This window comes from Schistocerca serialis, chromosome 11 (assembly GCF_023864345.2).
Source record: "Schistocerca serialis cubense isolate TAMUIC-IGC-003099 chromosome 11, iqSchSeri2.2, whole genome shotgun sequence".
NCBI lineage: Eukaryota > Metazoa > Arthropoda > Insecta > Orthoptera > Acrididae > Schistocerca > Schistocerca serialis.
Genome location: NC_064648.1, coordinates 114968270 through 114995262, shown reverse-complemented (window position 1 = coordinate 114995262; position 26993 = coordinate 114968270). Strand labels below are relative to the sequence as shown.

Sequence of the window (26993 nt, the reverse complement as noted above, 5' to 3'; positions counted from 1 at the left end):
AAATACATATGTAAATACTGCATTTGACAACGAGAATAAATTCTCAGCACGAATAAAATACATAAATGGTGCTGTGTTTAAACTAAAAACATTTGAGCATTGCAAAAGAGAACGACTGTGTCAACTAGCGCTCCAAGGGGTTATACGCCAAAACGTGCTAAATACGGTTCGACAAAGGTGTAACGACGATCACAATAATCACGAAACTGCATTTGCGCAGCAGAGACAGTTTGGAAATGGTTGTGATTGGTCACGATATCTTCATTCAAATTAACCTAGTTATTCTCATCAGCAACTACGCCAAGTAGAACTTGGCACCGACGGGAGATACCGCACAAATTGTTCCAACTTTTACACATTTACCGGTTCAAATCCACTGAGTAGAGTGCCCTCGTGTCAAGAAACTTAACCAATAATATTTGTAAACACTACTGGATGGCCAGCTTCATGCCGGCGACATTTTTTCTCCACAAACATTTTTTTGTAATGCGTAAATTGTGGGGAAGTTATATACATGTTGACACAAAATAGGTGCAAATTAACTTTTTCGGCGTAGGAAATTTGACACGATTGACAAAAGATGTCGTCAACGGCGGGAAAACGTTAATTCTGGGAACGTAAAAATGGGGTTATACTGTATTTAGGAAAAATGTGTTCAATGATCAAAAACCCATAACAGTTATAACCCACTATCTGATCATATATATACCAGATATCGCTCTGTAATGCGGAATTGGTCCCTAGATGTCACACGAGGTGGACCCACCAGTATGCGAGGGAGTGGGGAGTATTGTATTGTCAGTAGGGAGGCGGTAAGAGCAGTATGTCTGACTTCAAATATGGACAAGTCACTGCATGTCACCTGAGTAACAAATCCATCACAGACATTTCAACTCCCTAAAGCTGCCCAAATCGACTGCCAGTGCTGTGATCGCGAAGTGGAAATGCAAAGGAACGACTGCAGCTAGACCACCGAGACTGGGAAGATCTCGAGGACTGTCGAGCACTGCGGACTGCGGTCGTAGAAAATTAGCACGGAACCAGTGAAGGGCACAGTGCCGGCAATTCCGCTAACATGTCTGTGCATCGGGAGCTAAAAAGAATGGGGTCCAAAGGTCGAGCGGCTCCTCACGAGACACACTTTTCTGTAGCCAGTGCTAACCGATGTGTGAGGTGGTGTAAAGAGTGACACCACAGTACAGCAGAGGAATGGAAACACGTGATTTGGAGTATAAATCACACTGTATCCTGTACCGACGAGATGGAAGGGTTTGGGTTTGGCAAATGCCTGGAGAATGTCACCTGGCACGACACGTGCTGTCAACAGTGGCGAACTGAGGGGGCCGTGTTAAGGCGTGCGGGTATTCTTCACAGTCGGGCATCGTGTCCCACTGTTGTTCTTAAGGAAACACTAAATGCAGATGAATACGAACGCATTTTACAGCACTATGTACCGCATACAGAAGAGGAGCAGATAGGAGATGATGACTGTTTGTATCGGCACGACAACACACTCTTCTGTAAAGCTGCATCCGTGAGGCAATGGCGTACGGACTGTAAGATTCGTGAAACAGACTGACCTGCTCCGAGTCCTGAACCAAATCCAATGAAACAGCTCGGGAATGAGTTAGAATGTCAACTTTTCACCAGACACCAGCATTCAACGCCACTAGCTTCTCTGGTTTTGCCTCTCTAAAGGTCCCCATAAATGATCAAACATTCAATAAAATTTTTCTGGGTTTGTGACTGCATTGTAAATATATATAAAACTAAGGACGTTTCAGTCCCTGTTGCAACTGACCTCCTTCAAGGGTGTTTTCGTTTACTGCCGAATGAGAAAACTTTGTTTCATTATATACCTGCAGACGTGGCTGTTATCTAATTCTGATAAGCTGTTTAGGATGAAAGGGAGGGATGTTGGAAGTCCTTATAGGAGTTTTTGTTATTTCTTTTCATTGGTGGAAACCTGACAATTTGATTGGTGTTTGCATCACTGCTTGTGGTCGGTGGAAATCTGCGAATGGAAAACCAGGCGGCAGCTGCGATGTGGTGCCATTCTCCCGCTTTCTAGTGCCAGCCGAAGCACGAGTACTCTACGTATCTTCGGCCGCTGCTGTCTCCCGTGCACCTGTATGTGCTGCATCACGTGAGCTATCGTCCCATAACACGGTTATTGCTGGCAGCTGAGACGTCGGAAGTTGGTACCCGTCTTCTCTGTTCGTGTTGGCTGGTCGCTTGGCTCTTTCTATTGCCTCTCTAATCTTCCTCCTGAAAGAAAGAGGCTGTTTTGCCAGTACACGTGCTTCAACAAAATCAGTCTGTTTGCCGCACTCATCCTGGTGATCTGCAACCGCTGACTTGGCGTGCTGTCTCAGTCGGATATATCTTTTGCTGTTCAGATATCCGTGTGCTGATGGGTCTCGCATATATACGCTAATCCACATCTGCACCTAATTTCGTTGACTCCAGAAGCATATAGTTCGTCAACTGTATCTTTCGTTGTGCGAAGAACTTCTTTTATTCTGTTGCTGCTTTGGAAAATTGGTTTGATGCCGGGTTTTTGCCCACCATTCAGTGACACCTTAAACATATGCTAAATAGAGCGACGTTTAATGCTTTCTTTTGCTCTCTATTGCCTTCGTTCTTTGTCACCACAGTTTCATCTTTTACTTTCATTCCATAACCACTGGCACAAAAGAGAAAGAGTTACAAAATTTCCACCATCACCTCAACCAACAGCACAGCAGAATCCAATTCACTACGGAGATGGAAAAGAATGGGGTGCTGCCTTTCCTCGACATGGAAGTTTACGGAAAGCCTGACGGTAAACTGAGCCATAGAGTACATAGGAAGCCAACCAGTACTGACAGGTACCTGCATACCTCCTCCCATCATTAGCCTATGCAGAATAAATCCACACTGCACACTTTAATCAAGAGGGCTCACAGGATCAGCGATGAAGAACATCTAAAGGGTGAACTACAAAACCTTAAGTCCATTTTTTTTGCCAAAGGTTATGGAGAAAGTTTTATTATTATTTATTTTATGGCCTTCATTGGACCACTCTAGTCAAAAATACAAAGTCATAAACAAGTTGTTACACAGGGATACAATTTGGCTCAGCAATAACTTATATGATATTTAAGTAATATAATTATTAGTGTTTATTCTTATATGAAAGGTGTTTTGCTCTTCTGTCTGCCCAATATTTCTTCATTCTTTCAGATATTTTCTTTCTTTCTTCATTTGAGACCACTCTTCCTGTACTCCTTTTATTGATTTTCATTTGTAGTCTGGTTTGCGGGTCTTTCAGTATTCTGGTTTTCTCTGTCTTGTTTTTTAGGTCATCTACTGTAATTTGGAGTTCTTTTATATCTTCCTTAATTTCTGTGATCCATTTAATGTCGCTCTTGCTATTCCACAATTTTTGTATTATTTTTTTACTTATTCTGTTTTCTGGAGTTCTCATCAGATGTCCAAAGAATGAGATGCGTTCCTTCCTGATTGTGCTCATGACTGGTTCTATTTTCTTATATACTGTTTCATTTGATGCTATTCTCCAATGTCCATTTATTTTATACTGTTTATTTATACATGTCCTAATTATTCTTCTTTCGATTTTTAGTATTCTGTCAATTTCTGCTGTGTTAGTTGTTTTGATTACTGAAGAAAGTAATAGATAAAACTGTGGTGCAAAAGAATGAAGGCAATAGAGGAGAGCAAAAGGAAGCACAAAACATAGCTCTGTTTAGCATATGTTCAAGGTTTCACTGAACGGGTGGGCAAAATTCTCCACTTAGCGCGCATCAAACTGATTTACCAAAGCAGCAATAGAATAAAAGACCTTCTTCGCACAACGAAACATACAGTTGACAAACTACATGCTGCTGGAGTTAACGAAATCAGGCGCAGATGTGGATTAGAGTATCTAGGCGAGACCCATCAGCACACGGATATCTGAACACGAAAGATATATCCGACTAAGACAGCACGCCAAGTCAGCGGTAGCAGAACACCAGGATGAGGCGACAAACAGACTGATTTTGTTGAAGCACGTGTACTGGCAAAACAGCCTCTTTCTTTCAGGAGGAAGATGAGAGAGGCAATAGAAATAGCCAAGCGACCGGCCAACACTAACAGAGAAGACGGGTACCGACTTCTGACGTCTCGGCTGCCAGCAATAACAGCATTACGGCATGTAAGCTCACTTGAAGCAGCACATACAGGCGCACAGGAGACCGCAACAACTGCAGATAAGTAGAGTACTCGTGTGCTTCGACCGGCACTAGAAAGCAGGAAAACGCCACCACGTCGCAGCTGCCCCCCGGTTTTCCATTCGTCGATTTCCACCAACTGCAAGCAGTGATGCAGGCACCAATCAAATCGTCAGGTTTCCACCAATGAAAAGAAATAATAATAACACCAATAAGGACTTCTAACAACCCTCCCCTTCATCCTAAGCAGCCTATCAGAATTAGATAACAGCCACATCTACAGGTATATAATGAAACAAAGTTTTCTCATTCAACAGTAAACGAAAACACCCTGAAGAAGGTCGCTTGTAACAGGTATCCAAATGTCAGTAGTTTTATATATATTGACAATGTGGCGACAAACCCAGGGAAATTTTATTGTATGTGACAATGGCCGCAGAATCCTACATTTATATCAAACATGTTTGACAAAATTGCTCTTATTTAGCCACGGATTTTCCAACCGAGCCCATACATGACACGTGGAATAATCGGGTCTACTGCCGGATGTTTGTGTCGCTCTGGCACAATATTTCGGTCACGTAACTCGTTGCCTTCAAGTACTACCAGAGACTGCCGTATTGGAGGATCTTGTCCAGTATTTATGCCCAGAGGGTGCCGGGTGCTCTCCCTGCCGTCCGCACCCACCTGGTGCTGCTTGTAATGTATCGTCTCTTCCCCGGTGCTCCCTCAGACGTCCGCGCCCGACTCGGTTGCTGTCTGTGGAAGCTGTCCAAGGCCCGTCCCGTGTCAGGCGTCCCGTTAGCGGTCCGCACCCGCCTCGTGCTGCTCCTGAAGTTTTGGCCCTTCCCTGGTGCTCCCACGGACATCCGCGCCTGGCTCGTCCACCATCTGTGGTCGTGTCAGCTGTCTGGGGCCGGACCCGCATTTGGCATTTTTTTTTTTTTTTTTTGGCCCTTCCCTGGTGCTCCCACGGACATCCGCGCCTGGCTCGTCCACCATCTGTGGTCGTGTCAGCTGTCTGGGGCCGGACCCGCATTTGGCATTCCGTTTGTGTTCGTGGTCCGCGCCCACTTGGTGCTGCTCCTGAGGTGTCGGCACCTCCCTCGTGCTCCCACAGACTCCGCGCCCGCCTCGTCCACCATCCGCAGTTGTGGCAGCTTTTTGAGGCCCGTCTCGTGTCGGGCGCTCCGTTCGCCGTCCGCGACAAGAAGACCCGGAAGTTGGTGAAGGAGACAGGTCTACCTGAACAGGTCATCAAGAAGCTTCATCCCAAAGCACCTGTACCACCCAGGCTCTATGGACTCCCCGAGGTCTACAAGGAGGGGGTCCCGCTTCGACCTATTGTCAGCAACATTGGCGCAGCGACATACCTCGTTGCACAATACCTGAAGAAGGTATTGGCACCATATGTGGGCAAATGTGCACACCACATTCGGAACTCGGAGGACTTCCTACAACGGCTAAGGCAGCTACACACTGTGGACTCTGACACTGTGGTCAGTTTCGAGGTGGTGTCGCTCTTCACACGAGTGCCACTCACCAGTTCACTCAGTATCATTGGAGAGAAGTTAGACGGTGCCCTGCTCGACCTGTTCGAGCACGTACTGACCTCGACATATTTTCTTTACGGGGGTCAATTTTATGAGCAAGCGGAAGGAGTGGCAATTGGCAGCCCTTTATCACCAGTGGTAGCCAACCTTTTCATGGAAAAGTACGAGGAGGAGGCACTTGCGTCAGCCACTTACCAACCCAAGTGCTTTCTTAGGTATGTCGATGACACTTTTGTCATTTGGCCCCGTGGCAGGGAGAAGCTAGATGACTTTTTGGAACATCTAAATTCAAGCCAACCAAGTATAAACTTTACTATGGAGCTAGAGAAGGATGAACAGCTCCCATTCTTGGATGTCCTGGTCAAGAGGAAGGCAAATGGCACTCTTGGGCACAGTGTGTATCGTAAGCCCACCCACATTGACTTATACCTACAAGCCAGTAGCTGCCACCACCCGGCACAGAAGAATGGAGTCTCGGAAACATTAGTTTACAGGGCTCGGGCTCTGTCGGATACGGAAAGTCTGGCCACAGAGATAGAACATCTACAGCTGGTGTTCAGCAGAAATGGATACTCCTCCTCAGACATCCAAAGGGCACTTTGTGCTACCAGCCAACCACAGGGTACAGAAGAGGAGCCAGAGGAGGCGACGAAGGTGGCATACCTGCCATATGCTCGACCTATTTCTGCAAAGATCAGCAGAATTCTTTCAAAATATGATATAAAGAGTATCTTCTGTCCACCCTCCAAAATTGGGACAATGCTAAGGAGTGTGAAGGACGACGTGGGGCTACATAAACCAGGCATTTACAACATCCCGTGCCAGTGTGGAAAATCATACACTGGCCAGACAACCAGGAAGGTGGACGTCAGGTGCAAAGAACACCAAAGGTACACCAGACTCGGACAGGCAACCAAATCTGCCATAGCGGAGCACTGACTGGAGCTCGGTCACTCAATGGACTACAACAACACCAAAATTTTGACACAGACTGCAAGATTCTGGGACAGTGTCATAAAGGAGGCCATCGACATCAAGGTCACAGACAACCTAATAAACTGAGACAGCATTTACCAGCTCAGCTCGGCGTGGAGTCCGGCTCTGGATCTTATCAGGGCCCAACAAAAGGAACCGAGAAACTCCTCAAGAAGTAGTAACACAACAGGAGCAGCGCCAGGCGGGCGTGGACCGCGAATGGAGAGCCCGACAAAGGACGGGCCTCAGAGAGCTGCCACAACTGCAGATGGTGGACGAGGCAGGCGCGGACGTCCGTGGGAGCACCAGGGCAGTTCCAACACCTCAGGAGCAGCACCAAGTGGGCGCGGGCCACGAACGGAATACTAAACATGGGTCCGGCCCCGGACAGCTGACACGACCACAGATGGTGGACGAGCTGGGCGCAGACGTCCGTGGGAGCACCAGTGAAGGGCCAAAACCTCAGGAGCAGCACGAGGCGGGCGGAGACTGCGAACGGGATGCCCGACACGGGCCGGCCTCAAACAGCTGCCACAGATAGCAACTGAGTTGGGCGCGGACGTCCGAGGGAGCACCGGGGAAGAGACGACACATTACAAGCAGCGCCAGGCAGGCGCGGACGGCAGAGAGAGCACCCAGTGCCCTCTGGGCATAAATACTGGACAAGATCCTCCAATACGGCAGTCTCAGGTAGCACTTGAAGAAGGCAACGAGTCACGTGGCCAAAATATTGTGCCAGAGCGTCACAAACATCCGGCATCCACATGTCAAGATATCGCCGGGAAAGCCTGAAGTGTTACAAGCCCATATATGTTCAAACAATGTTTGTCAGTTTAACCTCACTTTGAAGCAGATGCTACTCGTGTTCGTTTGTATTTTGAAAGTAGTGAGAACGGCCACAAATTCAAACAATACAGTCCTGGCATTGACTTTGGCACTGTGTTTATAGAAGAAGAAGAAGAAGAAGAAGAAGAAGATGATGATGATGATGAAAATGAAAATGAGACTCTGGTTCAGAGAATGCCTCAAAGTGGGAGATTCACCCATGAAAGTATGCTAAAGGAAATACTACTCTCAGAATCTGACGATTACATCAACTTACTTCGAATGGACAATGAAGCTTTTTAAAACTTGCCTCTCAAGCTCGCTCTTATCTAGCCACGGATGTGCCAAACAAGCCTGTCCACGTACTAGGTGAGCTTGCCAATTTAATCTTACTTTCGAAGCAAACAACGTTCGTGAATATTGTATTTTGGCACTAGTGAAAATGGCTACAAACCCAGATAATGCAATTCTAACATTTCATCCAGCACTGTGTTGAAAGAAAAAGAAAACACTATGCTTGTCCAGGGAATAGTTTAAAATGAAAAATATACAACTGGAAACCTGTTAATGGGAATGTTTCACTCAGAATCTAACGGTTACATTAGCTTTCTGCAGATGAACATTGAAACGTTTAATAACTTGTTTATCATTACTTCACCCTGACAGTGAAAAAGAAGACACACAAGTAAACGAAAATTTATTTTCTCCTACTTGGTCCTTTAATGAAAAGTCGTTAAAATACCGCAACCTGGAAACCTATAACCCACACTGTCCACAGAAGAACCGGATAACTTCAATTTCTTTATTTCATCCCACTCCACTTGCCTATGTCACCGTATGCATAAAATATTCAATTTGTTCATAACCCTTCATGCCTAATCTTTGGCTATGAAAGATTTGGTATACCTCTACCACTTTGGTAATTGTTAGTGCTATTTTGTTTTTATACTCTATCATAGTTTTCACAGTAGTGGAAACTCATGATGTGAGATAAATCGTAATAAACCAATTTTTCAATAAACATTTGCTGCGAAATGTTGACACAAACGTCATCTGACATCTTGTCAAACTTTCTGTCGATCAGAATTTCTCCCAACACGTCAAACAGGATCTATGCTTGACAAACACATCAAACTGCACCGTACATGTCAAATATTTGGCAAGCATAGTTAGGTTTGTCAAAATGTTTGAACATTTACTGGGACCTATAATGGGCTGTCATTCCTTCACAGACATTCAGACACCTCGGTGAAAGTGGTCCCAGCAGAGTTCAAGCTATCATACGAGTGGAGGGTGGACTTACCCCATTTTAATGTTCACTAACGAGTGTCCAGATACTACTGCTCAGACAGTGCATAACCACAAAACATTTTTCACTTATGCTTATTGAGGATGGCATTAATTACACATCACATGTCCAAAAATGATCATTTGCATTGAAATTGCGGGATCAAAATCATACCGACAGAGTTACAACATGTTTCCAGGGCAAAACACAAAGACTGACTGAAGTGGCTTGTTCTCCCATATATATAATCGCAGAAGTCAACCCAAAAATGCTCCCCAGAAATAAATTGATACTCATACATGGTGTATCTCTGATGTCACAACACCAACAACAAAAATATTAGAATGTAGTGTAAAGAAACATGAAAAAGGGAGTACATGCACACTTCAAGTAATATACACAGTTATTTTCAACTGTTACATATTTAAAGTTATGAAAACACAAACATATTCAATATTTGCAAAGTATAACAACTGGTTCTATGCATAGTTACAAATAAGTATAAATATGTGAACATATAGTTTGAGGAACATGAGCAGAAAACAGTTAACAGTATTTCACCTTTACAAACTGCCCATTGGCTTCTGTCTCTGGTTGTTCGGCCAACCTTTGTCTGATGATTTTTCTCATGTTTCGCCAGCATGAGGGCTGGCATTGTCAAAACTTCACCATCCATTCCTGGTGGTGGACAATGCAGGCAAAATGACAGAAGAATTATCAAAAAAACATCGGCTGAAGAACCTGAGACAGAAGCCAACAGGCAGTTTGTCAACAAGTGGCCTAAATTTTGTATTTCATCTTTAAATAAAAGAAAAAGAATAACAATTACCATTGGTTATAACCTCCAAGGTATGTAAGACCACTAGTGCTGCAATATATTATGCCATACATCATATTTATAAAACATATTAGGTAACATTCAAAATTGCTCAGCAAACTGCACCCACAATATGCTGCATACAGATGCCTGGAAACTCTCTATGTCACCAAAAAACATAATGTTTCGATAAAGATGTGACATATAACCATTGTTCCAAACCAGAATACTGAAAAAGTACTTAAAAGCTGTCAATCATTGTGTTCTCAAAATAATATGAATAAATGAGAGTCAGTTTATGAACTCACCACAGTTTGTTCTATCGCCAGTGGATCGCTATGGTTACTCCAGTCCTCTGATGAAGAATTTTCCTGTAAAAGAATCGATGGAAGTTATGGGCTTATGAGCTGAAAAACATTACACTCCTCATATTGCAGGTGTGTGGTTGGTAGGAATATACAGAGGCTCAAAATAGGGGAAACCAACCAGAAGACAATACTGTGGAAAGAGAAGAGGAGTAAATGGAGATGAAATAGGAGACATGATACTGCCTGATCAATCTGACAGAGCTCTGAAAGATATAAGCCAAAACAAGGCCCCTGGAGTAGGTAACATACTATCTGCATTACTGAGGCCCTTGGGAGACCAAGCCATGACAAAGCTAGTCCACCTTAACTGTAAGATATAACAGACAGGTGAAAAGCCTTCATACTTCAAAAACAATCATCCCATTCCAAAGTAAACTGGCACTGACAGGTGTGAATATTACTCAGCCATCAGTTTAACAAGTAATGGTTGCAAAATACAGACATGAATTACATACAGAAGACTGGAAAAAGACCAGCTCGAGTACTGAACAAACGTAGAAACATGCAAGACAATACTGCCACTACAACTTATCTTAAAAGTTCCACTGTCCAGTCACAATAATGTGACAATCTGTCAAAGGCCTGAAGAACCACCTTTCACAGGGCAGATCTCAGCGAAGTATACAGGAAGAGAGTTAATGAGGTTCTGGATGGTATCAAACTCCAGTGCCACAGTCAGCTGTGCTAGGTTTCTCGGTTGAGGGTCCGCAGTGTGAACAGCCCGATCAAGTGGTCCGACAGATTCTGACAGATTCTCGATTGGATTTAAATCTGGTGAGTCCGGTGGCCAGGGGAGTACATTAACCTCATCCCAGTGTTCTCTGAACTACGCGCATACACTGCGAGCCGTGTAGCACGTCGCACCGTTCTGCGGTAGATGCCACCGAGCCGAAGAAAAACAAACTGCGTGAAGGGACGGACAGGACCCCTAAGGATTGATGCATAATTTTGTCGATCCACTGTGCTTTCCAGAATGACGATATCACGGAGATAATGTCCCGAAAACATAACGCTCCCCCCTACGGCACAGGGTGTTTGCTTTGAGACGTTTCGTGCCACATGCAGCAACGGTCAATTATCAGATCGAGCGTAAAACACATTTCGTCCGAAAAGGCCGCCTGTCGCCACTCGGTGGACATCGAGTTGCAGAATGTATGTGCAAATTCCAGCCTTCGTCGCCAATGAGCAGCAATCGATACGGGTGCACGTACCGGGTGTCTGCTACGCGACAACATTTGCCGACCAGTCATTGAGGAGACACTGTCGGTACCACTCGGTGCACCTGCGCGGTCAGTTGTTCAATAGTTGCACGTCTTTTCGACTCTACAAGTCTCCGCAGCTGTCATTCAGCCCGGTCATCTGTGGCCCGTGATGCAACACAACAGCCCTCGGTCAGGTTTCACATATTGCCATTTGCCACGAATGGTATACTTCGACAGTGGCGGCACATGAACAGTTTACAGACTAAACCGTGTTGAAAATGCTTCTACTTTTGGCCCGAATGTGAGTGACGGAGCAGGCCGAGGCATCATGTCGATACACTGTAGAGGAAGTCGGGCTACAACAACCGTATGTGTGCGAGTGTTATCCTGTTGGAAAACACCCACTGGAATACTGTCCTATAAATGGCAGCACAACAGGTCGAATTACCAGACCAATATACAAATTTGCGGTTGGAGTGTGTGGGATAACCGTGAGTGTGCTCGCGATGACGTACGAAATCACACACCGGACCGTAACTCCAGTTCTAGGTCCAGTGCGTGTAGCACATAGATTGGTTGCAGGCCCTCAACTGCCTCCTCATAACCACCATATTGCCGTCATCGCCACAGAGACAGAACCAGCTTTCATCTGGAAACACAAAAGTCCATTTCTGCATTACAATAACGATTGCACTGTTTTCCTGGTACCCCCGAAAAGCCCTACATACCCTCCACTGCTAGTGCTGCCGTCTGCTGCCTGTGAGTGGTTATTGCATGTTGGCATCAAATGTAGGTGGCAGTCAAATTAATGTGAATGGACTGTGTACAATGAAGAAAGGCAAACCTATGCATACAGCAATTGCACACTTAGTTTTTGAAAATGCTGATTGGAACAACCTTTTGAAATTATGAAGGGAGCAGGGGTAAAATACAACTTGTACAGAAACCAGACTTCAGTTATAAGAGTGCAAAGTTCAGAGAGGAGAAATAAAAATTTTAAGCTTTGTCAATGACATTTTAATTCTGTTAGAGACGGCAGGGGACTAGAAAGAGCAGCTGAATGGAATGGATAGTGCCTTAAGAAGAGGTTATAAGATGAATAGCAACATCAGTAAAGTAAGGGCTAAGAAATATAGTCGAATAAGTGATTGGTTGATAGGACAAATCCTGAGGTATCAAAAAATTGACAGTTTGGTAATATAGGGAAGCGTGTGGGATAGAAATTGTATAGGGAGACCAGGCCTTTGGCACACATCCAAATTTGATCCAATTTAGAAAATTATTCTGGTGTTTATAAATCTCAATAGCCGCTCTACGAACGCAAGCACGAAATGCGATGTTTTCGATATGGCACTTGCCTCACTGAATTTTATTTCACGACCACCCTTTCAGTAAACTTGTTCAGCTACAGTTGATTTACCCGTATGTCCCAGGAGGCAATTCTTGTGTTCAACCAGATGGGTGTTAACATTTCTTTCGTGGTACCAACATAAACCAGTCCACATCTACAAGGAATTTTATATACACCCACTGTAGCCAAAGCAAGTCTTACACCTTTTGCCAATCATAACATTATCTTATCTTCCTGGTGGGTCTAAAGATAGTTTCCAAGCCATACTTGTTCAACACTTTCCCAATGCAATGTGTAATCTTACTAATAAATAGTAGGAAAACTTTCCCTTGTGTGGACACTGTTCCTCACTGATCCTGATTCTCTCCCCAGGGTGAAGTGCTTGATCTATCTCCTTGTTAAAATAACCATTTTTCTTGAATTAGATAGCTTCATTCACTGGAATCATAATAAATAATGATACAACATCAAAACTAACAAGGACATCGTCCGAGCCTATGTGAATAGCAATACTTTTCGAACACATACAGTTGGATTATTCAGACATGGTCTCATCGCAACCTATTTTTAATACAATAACGATTTTTATGAACAGATGGATGGGGTAGCTATGGGCAGTCCTCTCAGTCCGGCTGTGTCCAATTTGTTTATGGAGACCTTTGAGAAATCGATCAGCCAGGTGGTACCGTTGTGTCGAGATACTTTCATGGTATGGACACACAGTGCCGAGGAGATGGATGCCTTCCTGATAAATCTCAACAATATAAATACGAAATGCACGACAGCATACAAAAGCAGACTTACCAGGCCACCGCGTCCAATCTTGGTACTGCAGACCCCTCCAAAATACAACTTCACAGCACACCACTTACCACTCACTATTATCCTGGTCTTGTATGTATTAATCAGCTACTCTGACAAGGCCACGACTTCCTGAAAGGAGGTCCATTCTGTTAGAGATTTTGCCCACCACACCTAAAGTAGGTTTCTCATCGCTCTCTCAATCTCTGCAATACCCTTGTTAGACCCCATGATCCTTCTGCATGCATCTCCCTACCCTAAGGCTCCTACCCCTGTCGCTGTCTCCACTGTAAGACTTGCCCTACATACCCTCCTACCACCATCTATATCAACAACATATACAATCAAGGGAGAGCCACATGTGAAACAACACGTCATATAGGCTATTATATACCGGGTGTTATGTAAACATTGTTCGCCCTTTTACATGGACATGACTACCACTAAGTTATCAGTTAGGATGAACGTGAATAGTCAGACGGTGAATATTGGTGACACACAACATCCTGTTGCAGAGCAAGCTCTACAACATAACTGACATGACCTCGGGGCCTCTTTCACTGCCTGTGCCATGTGGATTTTTTCTCCAGACACCAGTTTCTCCCTTCAATCTCCAAGCCAACCAACCAACAATAATAGTTTCTTAGAACTTTGCAGATGGGAACTAATGCTACACCGTGTCCTCTGTTCTCGCCACCAAACTGGCCTTAATTTACATCAATTTCTTCTGTCTCAGCATTTCTCCACAGTAACTACTCCTTTCTTCACTCCATTTTAATTTTCTACATCTTTCATTTTCTGACCTGTCAATTTTTTGCCGTCCCTCTCCCTTCCCTGCTACGTACAATGCACTTAGCTTTCCACTCTTAATAACTTGTCCAGTAATCTCCATCTTGTATATTATCCGATCTTCCACCTTTAAGCTCTCAGGTTTTCAAATCTAGCCCGGTGCAGTTCCCAACAATTAGTCTATCCTTCTCATCCCAACTGGCAAGTTTCCCCTCAGCGGCAGTTCTGGGTGACTTTTCCAAAATCTACCCGTTTTTTCTAAGCGTCTGCAGTCTTTTTCCTTCACTCCTTTCTTCTCTTTCAATCCTTCTGCCTGAAGAAGAAAGAGGACACTGGCTCCGAAAGCTTGCATAAGTATAATCTCCTCTTATGTGTGCGTTCTCCTGCGGGTGCAAGGTGAATTGAGTTTTTTTATCTATCCAATTACATTATATTACCAAAAATTGATTATTTTTGTTGTTGTAAACAGATGGTAATGGTTTTGTACAATTCTGTTCTGAGCAGTAAAAATTTAAATACAAGTAAGTGACCCTCATTTTTTTTAGTAAGCCTCTCAATGTTCGAAAGAGTTAAGGTGCATTTACACCTGTGCTCCTCACACCTAGTTGCTGTGCGACCACACTCACTGCCCACACAGTAAGAGTCACGCGTGTAGGTGCGTGCCTTTTTTTCAACACATCTACATCTACATTTACGCTCAGCAAGCAACCGTGAAGTGTATGGCAGAGCGCATGTCCTATTGTACCAGTAGTAGGGTTTCTTCCCATTCCAATCTGTGGTGTGCATACTGTAAGACCTTCGGTGCATACTGTAAGACCTTCGGTACACACACCACCAGATTATTTGACTTGTTGCTCTAACAAAGTAGGCGAGTGTCAGCAACATGTCCCGTGGTCTTATCGTGGCGTGTTTATCTTCTGCCGTTAGGTCAGACGATAGAAATGCCACTTGCACGCTTAGAGTAGCAAATTGACGGTGACCAACTTTAAACAGAACTTGATTAATTTTCACACACGTTTATTAAAATAATAACAATCATAAACCTTACTTAACTTGATTCAGGATGCTATTTACAATTGACAATCTGAAGTTCCTTTGGTCTTGGTACGTTAATCTTATTCTCACATATCTCTGATACTTGACAAAGTGTCTATACATTTATCTTCATGGCTATGTACAGGAATACGATAATCTTATTAGGCGCAGACTGAAACTTGACAATAGACTAATGCAGACTGGTACAGACTGGTGCAGACTGACTAAGCGGAGGTCTGTACACTCGTTATAATACCTCGCGCGTTAATGTGTGATCCGCAAGGAGAATAGGTTCTACGTTAGCAGCAATCTCATTGGCTGCGTTACATATTAATACACGGACCGGTGGAAGCAGAACTTGGTCCGTCTCTAAGACAGCGCCATCTCGTAGTGCGGAGACGGACGAGCGCTGCGCCTGCGTTGTTGTGCTTAGCGGGGCGCGCTCTAGTGGGAAATTTGTGTACGCGCTGACTACGCAGAACTATGTACACAACACAATCACCTGTGGACAATGGAGCACAGGGAAAATGATTGTTTGAATGCCTCTGCCTGTGCTGTAATTACTCTTATCTCACCCTCACGATCTTTACATGAGCGATACAGTGGCGGTTATAGTAAATTCCTAGAGCAATCATTTAAAGCCAGTCCTTGAAAGTTTGTCAGTAGACTTTCTTGGGATAGTTTACGTCTATCTTCAGGTCTTACAGTTCAATCCCTTCAGTACCTCTGTGACACTCTTCCACGGATCAAACATATCTGTGACCATTCATGCTGCCCTTCTCTGAATACATTCAACATCCTCTATTAGTTCTATCTGGTATGTGTCCCACACACTTGAGCAATTGTCTACAAGTGGTTACACAAGTGATTTGTAAGCAATCTCCTTTGTAAATGGATTGCATTTCCCCAGTCTTCTGCGAATAAACTGAAGTCTGCCATCTGTTTTACCCATCACTGGGACTATTTGGTCATTCCATTTCATATCCCTCAGGGCACATGCTTTTCAGGACAACTGGGAAATTCGGGATAATACCGGAAAAAAACCAGTAATCTTTTATAATTCCAGAAATTTTTCATTGTCTTAGCTTTGGGTTAAATTTTTATAATTTTGATGGTAAGAACTGACACTCTAACAAATAATTTTACTTTAGCCCACTACTGTAGACTAATACTGCAGCAATAAAACACAAATGAGAGAAAACCAATGTAAAATGTAAGTTGCTAAGAAAACATGCCATTTACAACAACAACAAAACACAGTGCGTACATAAGCATTTGCCGACAGCAAAATGAGTCAAACGCTTTATGAGAAAGTCTGTGTGTTACCTAATAACTAGACCACGAATTTTTAGGTCGTAAAAAAGTGTGTTTCAGGCACCTAAAATAGGCTCCTTCAGTAGTTCATTTAGGCTATATAAAACCTAAAATAGGCTCTAATAAAAATGATGTAGAGAAAATAAAAATAAATTAAAATACACAGTGTTGACAGTACGAACATCTTATTAGTCATTAAAACAAGGAGAATGAATATTTACACAGTTACAGAGCACAGCAATCTACAACATTAATGTTGAACATAACTCCAAATATTTTTGAGTTCCTGCAAGATAAAGATCTCCGTAAAAAAGATGTGGGAATTGTTTAATTAATACATTCGTAGTTTCACATATTCTGACCATAGTTGGCTTCACAATAAATAACCAAAATCTTTTCTAGGTTTTCTAGTGAAAAACTATGGCGCTTGTCAGTATTGATTTGTTTTCGCTAGGAAAAAGTGAACGAAAACCTGTTTTTTTTTTTCTTTACTGCAGTGCATGGGAGTGGTAGGGAAAGTACCGTACTCGTTGCTGGACATACGGCACCTGACAGATGGCCGCCCCTTCTGAACAAGCGAATGGAATCTACTGGTGCTTCAGATCAAAACATCTCACTACTGGCAAATTATTTTTCGAACCGGAAAATTCATGTATAATACCTTTCACGAAACACAGTAGTTTGATAGGATTGCCTGTAGACAGCAGCGAGAAAATGCGCGAAAGGCAATAATTTAGCTATAGAGGGCGTCTACGATTAACATTGTGATTTTTTAATCCGTGCTCAGCTATGAAACCGTTTCTTTGCGAAAATACACAGCTGGCCAGAATACTACGAACGAAACATTTTCAAATATAGCATTTAGTACTCCCACGTTCGATTCTAATGTGTAACTCAAATCTTTGACCGGTTCCCATTCGCTCACCGAAGTTAAACACTGTCGCGCTCGGCGCGTACTTGGACGGATGACCATTCAACCGTGCCGAGTGCTGTTGGTAGTAAGGCAAGCAAAGGAATTGTAAACAGTCTAACGACCTTCGCCTTCGACAAGACGTAAAGCCCTAAGTTTACTTCCTTTTTTTAATGTTTGAAAACACAAGAACTCTATGTCAGATTAAAGAAATAGGTATTTTTTAGGCTTTTGATGCCGAAATAGGCAAAATTAGGCGTCAACGACGAAATACCCCATTTTAGGTCCTATAGAACTAACGGTACTCAGTTTAGTTAGTCATGAAGCACATAAGTACCAACTTATATGCAAATTGGAGCTTAGGAAAAAAATAGGTTTTAACCTAAAGATCCGTGATCTATTTTTTACATATGAATAATAGAACAGCTATAAAGAGTATTTGGTATTAACAGGGATAGCGATATAAAAAAATAAAAAAAGACCGAAATGTTAGCAGAATACGAAGCATGAGCGCGTATCAACTAGCCACCTTGCTGCACGCTGGGCAGAAAATATTTTTTTCCCATCTGTCGTATAGTGTGAAAAAACTTGGAGCCACTGTCTTATATGATGAAAAAGGCACTTTTTAGGATATTAAAGCCGAAATAGGCAAATATAGGCACTAACGTCGAAATAGGCTTTTTTAGGTCCTATAGAATTACCGCTATTAAGTGTAAATAGTCATGAAACACATAAGTAGAAATTTTTATGCAAACAGGAACTCAGGAGCAAAATAGGTTTTTACCTAAAATCCGCGGTCTACTAATACCAACTGCGTTCGATGAGCGTGGCATTGCAACTGTTTTTCTTAAAGGTCTTGGGAACATATTGCAAATGGTGGTTTGAGAGGTGTTATATTCAAAGTAAATTTCCTTTTATACAAGATCAATCGTGTTAACCACAATCTTTTCCCCTTTGGGTATTTGCTCTGCTTAACAGTTATGTTGCTATTGGCTGACTGCATCACGTGTCATATGTTCTGAACATCTGCTTTCATTTGTTCACAAGATTATGTGACATGGGCTATCAGTGGCTGACAAAAGCACATTGCAATCTCGATTTGCATGCTTCGGAAACTAATGTGTTATATTTCGTGGAATTCATATTTATACTTTTGTGATATGAAAATGTGCAGTGTACGCACTGTTACACATCAAAGATGTTTCCAAAACGCATAACTTTTTTGCTGGGTTTCATTTCCTGAAGTGCCAGGCAAAATATAATGTCACTTAACACAAAGAAAGTATATTTTCACCCAAGAAAATATGTATTTTTGCCCAGAAAAAAGTATTTTTATCTGGGAAAAATCCAAGAATTTTTTTCCTTGTCTGCCTACACATTCCGTCCCTAAAAGGTGTTGCAGGTAGGTATTTGTATGACATGGCCTATTCCAATAGTGACTCATTGATATTATAGCCATACAATAATATGTTATTTTGTTTTGTGAAGTGCAAAATTTTACATTTCTGAACATACAGAGCAAGTTGTCAATATCTGCATAAAATTGAAATCTTATCAAGATCTCACCTGTGTGTGTGTGTGTGTGTGTGTGTGTGTGTGTGTGTATATATATATATATATATATATATATATATATATATATATATATATATACAGCTTCCTTCAGACATTACTTCATTATGGGTAACTGCAAAAATCGCTATTTTAATGTTAATATTGTCTGCAAGAAAAGAAGGAAAAGCTGGAAAGTGGAAGGAGTATATCGAGGGTCTATACAAGGGTGATGTACTTGAGGGCAATGTTATGGAAATGGATAACGACATAGGTAAAAATGAAATGGGAGATATGAAACTGCATGAAGAATTTGACACAAAACTGAAAGACCTAAGTCAAAATACGGCTCCGGGAGTAGACAACATTCCATTAGAACTACTGATAGTCTTGGGAGAGCCAGCCAAGGCAAACCTCTACCATCTGGCGAGCAGGATGTATGACACAGGCAAGATACCTTCAGACTTGAAGAAGAATATGTTGTTGTTGTGTCTTCAGTCCTGAGACTGGTTTGATGCAGCACTCCATGCTACTCTATCCTGTGCAAGCTTCTTCATCTCCCAGTACCTACTGCAGCCTATGTCCTTCTGAACCTGTTTAGTGTATTCATCTCTTGGTCTCCCTCTACGATTTTTACCCTCCACGCTGCCCTCCAGTACTAAATTGGTGATCCCTTGACGGCTCAGAACGTGCCCTACCAACCGATCCCTTCTTCTAGTCAAGTTGTGCCACAAATTTCTCTTCTCCCCAATCCTATTCAAAACCTCCCCATTAGTTACGTGATCTACCCACCTAATCTTCAACATTCTTCTGTAGCACCACATTTCGAAAGCTTCTATTCTCTTCTTGTCTAAACTATTTATCGTCCACGTTTCACTTCCATACATGGCTACACTCCATACAAATACTTTCAGAAACGACTTCCTGACACTTAAATTTATACTCGATGTTAACAAACTTCTCTTCTTCAGAAACGCTTTCCTTGCCATTGCCAGTCTACATTTTATATCTTCTCTACTTCGACCATCATCAGTTATTTTGCTCCCCAAATAGCAAAATTCCTTCACTACTTTAAGTGTCTCATTTCCTAATCTAATTCCCTCAGCATCACCCGATTTAATTCGACTACATTCCATTATCCTCTTTTTGCTTTTGTTGATGTTCATCTTATACCCTCGTTTCAAGACACTGTCCATTCCGTTCAACTGCTCTTCCAGGTCTTTAGCTGTCTCAGACAGAATTACAATGTCATCGGTGAACCTCGAAGTTTTTATTTCTTCTCCATGGATTTTAATTCCTACTCAGAATTTTTCTTTTGTTTTGTTTACTGATTGCTCAATAAAGAGATTGAATAACATTGGGGATAGGCTACAACCCTGCCTCAATCCCTTCCCAACCACTGCTTCCCTTTCATGCTCCTCAACTCATAACTGCCATCTGGTTTCTGTACAAATTTAAATAGCCTTTCGCTCCCCGTATTTTACCCCTGCCACCTTTAGAATTTGAAAGAGAGTTTTCCAGTCAACTTTGTCAAAAGCTTTCTCTAAGTCTACAAATGTTAGAAATGTAGGTTTGCCTTTCCTTACTCTTTCTTCTAAGATAAGTCGTAGGGTCAGTATTGCCTCACGTGTTCCAACATTTCTATGGAATCCAAACTGATCTTCCCCGAGGTCGGATTCTACCAGTTTTTCCAATCGTCTGTAAAGAATTCGGGTTAGTATTTTGCAGCTGTGACTTATTAAACTTATAGTTCTGTAATTTTCACATCTGTCAACACCTGCTTTCTTCGGGATTGGAATTATTATATTCTTTTTGAAGTCTGAGGGCATTTCGCCTGTCTCATACCTCTTGCTCACCAGATGGTAGAGTTTTGTCAGGACTGGCTCTCCCAAGGCTTTCAGTAGTTCTAATGGAAAGTTGTCTAATACCGGGGCCTTATTTCGACTTAGGTCTTTTAGTGCTCTGTCTAACTCTTCACGCAGTATCATATCTCCTATTTCATCTTCATCTACATTCTCTTCCATTTCTGTAATATTGTTCTCAAGAACATCGCCCTTGTATAGACCCTCTATATACTCCTTCCACTTTTCTGCTTTCCCTTCTTTGCTTACAACTGGGTTTCCATCTGAGCTCTTGATATTCATACAAGTGGTTCTCTTTTCTCCAAAGGTCTCTTGAATTTTCCTGTAGGCAGTATCTATCTTACCCCTAGTGAGATAAGCCTCTACACCCTTACATTTCTCCTCTTAGCTATTTGTCCTCTTAGCTATTTTGCACTTCCTGTTGATCTCATTTTTGAGACGTTTGTATTCCTTTTTGCCTGCTTCATTTACTGCATTTTTATATTTTCTCCTTTTGTCAATTAAATTCAATATCTCTTCTGTTACCCAAGGATTTCTACTAGCCCTCATCTTTTTACCTACTTGATCCTCTGCTGCCTTCACTATTTCATATCTCAAAGCTACCCACTCTTCTTCTACTGTATTTCTTTCCCCCATTCTTGTCAACCGTTCCCTTACGCTCTCCTTGCAACTCTCTACAACCTCTGGTTCTTTCAGTTTATCCAGGTCCCATCTTCTCAAATTGGCACCTTTTTGCAGTTTCTTTAGTTTTAATCTACAGTTCAGAACCAATAGATTGTGGTCAGAGTCCACATCTGCCCCTGGAAATGTCTCACAATTTAAAAACTGGTTCCTAAATTTCTGCCTGACCATTATATAATCTATTTGAAACCTGTCAATATCTCCAAGCTTCTTCCATGCATACAACCTTCTTTTATGGTTCTTGAACCAAGTGTTAGCTATGATTAAGTTATGCTTTGTGCAAAATTCTACCATGTGGCTTCCTCTTTCACCCGTCACCCCCATTCCATATTCAACTACTATGTTTCCAAGAAGAATATAATAATTCTAATCCCAAAGAAAGCAGGTGTTGACAGGTGTGAAAATTACTGAACTATCAGTGGCCGCAAAATACTAACACAAAGCCTTTACAGACGAATGGAAAAACTGGTAGAAGCCAACCTCGGGGAAGATTAGTTTGGATTCCGTAGAAATGTTGGAACACGTGAGGCAATACTGACCCTACGATTTATCTTACAAGATAGGTTATGAAAAGGCAAATCTACGTTTCTAGCACTTGTAAGCTTAGAGAAAGCTTTTGACAATGAAATGACAATTAAATCAAGACCCTAAGCTGTCGACAGGCATTGATATATATCAACAACATTCTAAAAGAGCTGCATTGTCACCGATGGTATCTGTTCTTTCGGACATTTGAAAGAGAGTATTCCAGTCAACATTGTCAAAAGCTATATGAAGATGGTATCTGTTCTTTCGGACATGTCCGAAAGAACAGATACCATCTTCATATAGCTTTTGACAATGTTGACTGGAATACTCTCTTTCAAATTCTGAGGATAACAGGGGTAAAATACAGGGAGTGAAAGGCTATTTAGAATTTGTACAGAAACCAGATGGCTATTATAAGAGTTGAGGGGAATGAAAGGGAAGCAGTGGTTGGGAAGGGAATGAGACAGGGTTGTAGCCTATCCTCAATGTTATTCAATCTGTGTATTGAGCAAGAAGTAAAGGAAACAAAAGAAAAATCTGGAGAAGGAATTAAAATCTATGGAGAAGAAATAACAACTTTGATGTTTGCCCATGACATTGTAATTCTATTAGAGACAGTAAAGGACCTGTAGGAGCAGTTGAACGGAATGGACAGTGTCTTGAAAGGAGGATATAAGATGAACATCAACAAAAGTAAAACGAGGATAATGGAATGTTGTCTAATTAAATCAGGTGATACTGAGGGAATTAGATTAGGTAATGAAACGCTTGAAGTAGTAAATGAGTTTTGCTATTTGGGGAGTAAAATAACCGATGATGGTCGAAGTAGAGAGGACATAAAATGTAGACTGGCAATGGCAAGGGAATCATTTCTGAAGACAAGAAATTCGTTAACATTGAGAATAGATTTAAGTGTCAGGAAGTCGTTTCTGAAAGTATTTGTATGGAATGTAGCCGTGTATGGAAGTGAAACATGGACGATAAATAGTTTGGACAAGAAGAGAATAGAAGCTTTCGAAATGTGGTGCTACAAAAGAATGCTGAAGATTAGATGGGTAGATCACATAACTAATGAGAAGGTATTGAATAGAATTGGAGAGAAGAGAAATTTGTGGCACAACTTGACTAGAAGAAGAGATCGGTTGGTAGAACATGTTCTGAGGCATCAAGGGATCACTAATTTAGTATTGGAGGGCAGCGTGGAGGGTAAAAATGCTAGAGGGAGACCAGAGATGAATACACTAAGCAGATTCAGAAGGATGTAGATTATAGTAGTTGTGTGGCTGCTGAATGACAAATTTTCAGAAAGCCACTGAATGTGGAAACTGATACATTGAGCTTATGTTCTTGTGTATGTTTCCCTACACAACTTTCTTCGAGGAAATGTAGCTTTATCACATCTTCACTTCCCTACTGCATAGTGAAAATAGAAAAGAAAGAGTAATATCAAGAAAATGGAGGGCAGATATTGTGTGTAGGTTGGGACATTCTGGTCTTTAAAGAACTCCTTCCCAGAAAAATAACTTTATGTCTGGTGACAGATATGTCACCTTGTAAGACAAAATTTGCGTACCCTTACTCGTAAATAACACTAGCTTTTACTCATTGTAGTACTGTGTTGAGTAATTTACATTTTATAATGAGAATAAGTAAGTGTGTTTAAGTAAAGTTGTATTGCTCCAATTAGTATTTTTCTTTTGAGTAAAGTTTCTACACCCCAATCACAAGATTTGATACACAAACTCTAAAAACTCTTAAATTCTTTGTAGACCTTGGTTATTATGGATATTTAATACACAAGTAAATTGCAATGTACACAGATATGTACAGTCATATCCACACGGTACATATTTGTTAGAAACAGCACACATACAATTCATTATGTTCTGTTTTCATATGCGGCAAAATTAATGAACTACAATAAAGAAATGCACAATAATCCTCCACAAATTTGTCATTAGATCACACAAAAGCATGCAAAAAATTAAAATGTTTCAACAGTCAGTGGCAGTAAAACAAATCAATAAATGAACAGAAACGTAGACTGGTGCATCACTGTTGCACGTCCCTTTGCAAGGGACTCTTTCATCTTCGTACAATGGCCATACACATCTAGTGCACGCGAAAAGTTGCACAGATGTACAGGTACCTTTACGGAGACTCCGGACTTCTCCATGAAAGATTACACAATTTCAATGCAAGTGACTTCGTTTCACTTGTTTGTCACTTGAATAATATAAACCATGCAAGAAAGGCTAAAGAACAATTTTTATAGGAGCACTGCAAAGACTTGAATGAAATGATAGAGGTATGGAAACTGAAATATATTTATAACTCAATTAAACAGTTCTTTGGAAATAGAAAAATGAGATGCAGTGGTGTCCAAAATGAAGATGGAATGGTTTTTTACAAAGAGAAAGATGTAGCAGAAATGTGGAGAAAATATCTCGAAAAGCTGTACATAGGAAAATAAGGAAGATCTAGAGCTGGAAAACACAGAAAAAGGTGATCCGGAAGATGAGTGACTATATCTTATAGATTGAGTTGATCTTTGCGGTCAAGCTGAATCCTGGGAAAGCCACTGGTGGTGTCGATATGCCAACAGAACTGATCAAAGCTGCTGGATGACAGGTACACGATGGACTGTCACATCTCGTATAAGTTTTATAGTGAACATGTGCCTAACTCCACAATATTTTTCAGTTGGTGTTGTACAATGTTCATAAATTTAAAAAAAAAATATATCACTTAAATAACCACTCAGGAAGACAAGACCAAACATTCTAGAATTTTTTTTATTTGACTGAGTACTGTTTAGTTTTGCAAATACAGCGAAGAGGTGAGAAATGAGTTCTATGACAATGGCTCATGAATGGATGACAAGATTCCTAAATCCATGATAGCGGTACCCTAATTCTATGAATGGTGTCCTAGCTATGTGAGACCAAAAGCAATAAACATAAAATACAGAAAACCACGACTTGCTAACATTACACACTGTGGTGCACTACTCTGTGTCAATATTGATAACATATTAATATCATGAAAAAGGCCAAATGGCAAAATCTACGGAAATTTATTTTGACTAAAGCAATATGTATCATACTAAAAAAGAAAAAAGAAAAATATGCACAAAAAGTAAAAAACCAGACAAGTAAATCAATTAGAAAACCTAATACAAAAAACAAAAAACCAGATGTCTTTCTGTTCTCACAAAATCATTGATCTGCACACACCGAACAACATACACTACTGGCCATTAAAATTGCTACACCACGAAGATGACATGCTACAGATGCGAAATTTAACCGACAGGAAGAAGATGCTGTGATATGCAAATGATAAGCTTTTCAGAGCATTCACACAAGGTTCACACCGATGACAACACCTACAACGTGCTGACACGAGGAAAGTTTCCAACCAATTTCTCATACACAAATGCCAGTTGACCAGCGTTGCCTGGTGAAACATTGTTGTGATGCCTCGTCTCAGGAGGAGAAATGCGCACCATCACGTTTCTAACTTTGATAAAGGTCGGATTGTAGCCTATCGGGATTGCGGTTTATCATATCGTGACATTGCTGCTCGCATTGGTCGAGATCCAATGACTGTTAGCAAAATATGGAATCGGTGGGTTCACGAGGGTAATATGGAACGCCGTGCTGGATCCCAATGGCCTCGTATCACTAGCAGTCGAGATGACAGGCATCTTATCCGCATGGCTGTAACGGATTGTGCAGCCACGTCTCAATCCCTGAGTCAACAGATGGGGACGTTTGCAAGACAACAACCATCTGCACGAACAGTTCGATGACATTTGGAGCAGCATGGACTATCAGCTCAGAGACCACCGTTGCGGTTACCCTTGACGCTGCATCACAGACAGGAGCACCTGCAATGGTGTACTCGACGACAAATCTGGGTACATAAATGGCAAAACGTCATTTTTTCGGATGAATCCAGGTTCTGTTTACAGCATCGTAATGGTCGCATGCATGATTGGCGCTATCGCAGTGAACGCACATTGGAAGCGTGTATTCGTCATCACCATACTGGCTTATCACCCGGTGAGATGGTATGGGGTGCCATTGGTTACACGTCTCGGTCACCTCTTGTTTGCATTGACGGCACTCTGAACAGTGGACGTTACATTTCAGATGTGTTACGACCCGTGGCTCTAGCCTTCATTCGATCCCTGCGAAACCCTACATTTCAGCAGGATAGTGCACGACCGCATGTCCTGTTCTGGATACAGAAAATGTTCGACTGCTGCCCTGGCCAGCACATTCTCCAGATCTCTCACCAACTGAAAACGTCTGGTCAATGGTGGCCGAGCAACTGGCTCGTCACAATACACCAGTCACTACTCCAGTTATCGGAGAGACGTCTACAGATGTTAAAGTAACCTCTAGCGTGCCACAGGGGAGTGTTACGGGACCATTGCTTTTCACAATATATATAAATGATCTAGTAGATAGTGTCGGAAGTTCCGTGCCGCTTTTCGCGGATGATGCTGTAGTATACAGAGAAGTTGCAGCATTAGAAAATTGTAGAGAAATGCAGGTAGATCTGCAGCGGATAGGCACTTGGTGCAGGGAGTGGCAACTGAACCTTAACAGAGACAAATGTAATGTATTGCGAATACATAGAAAGAAGGATCCTTTATTGAACAATTATATGATAGCGGAACAAACACTGGTAGCAGTTACTTCTGTAAAATATCTGGGAGTATGCGTGCGGAACGATTTGAGGTGGAATGATCATATAAAATTAATTGTTGGTAAGGCGGGTACCAGGTTGAGATTCGTTGGGAGAGTCCTTAGAAAATGTAGTCCATCAACAAAGGAAGTGGCTTAAAAAACACTCATTCGACCTATACTTGAGTATTGCTCATCAGTGTGGGATCCGTACCAGATCGAGTTGACGGAG

At 41.9% G+C, this 26993-nt stretch overlaps 1 protein-coding gene across 3 annotated transcripts in view; it reads right to left on the bottom strand.

The window, feature by feature from the left end:
• LOC126426810 (uncharacterized) overlaps positions 1-26993 on the bottom strand; it is a 188268-nt gene that overhangs the window by 80198 nt on the left and 81077 nt on the right. For 2 of the 3 annotated variants that reach the window (XM_050088811.1, XM_050088812.1), the window contains exon 7: positions 9981-10043. The exons of the other annotated variant lie outside the window; for it this stretch is intronic. In XM_050088811.1, the coding sequence (XP_049944768.1) occupies positions 9981-10043 (63 nt within the window). The remainder of the gene's footprint in view (positions 1-9980; positions 10044-26993) is intronic. 3 annotated transcript variants of the gene reach the window in all.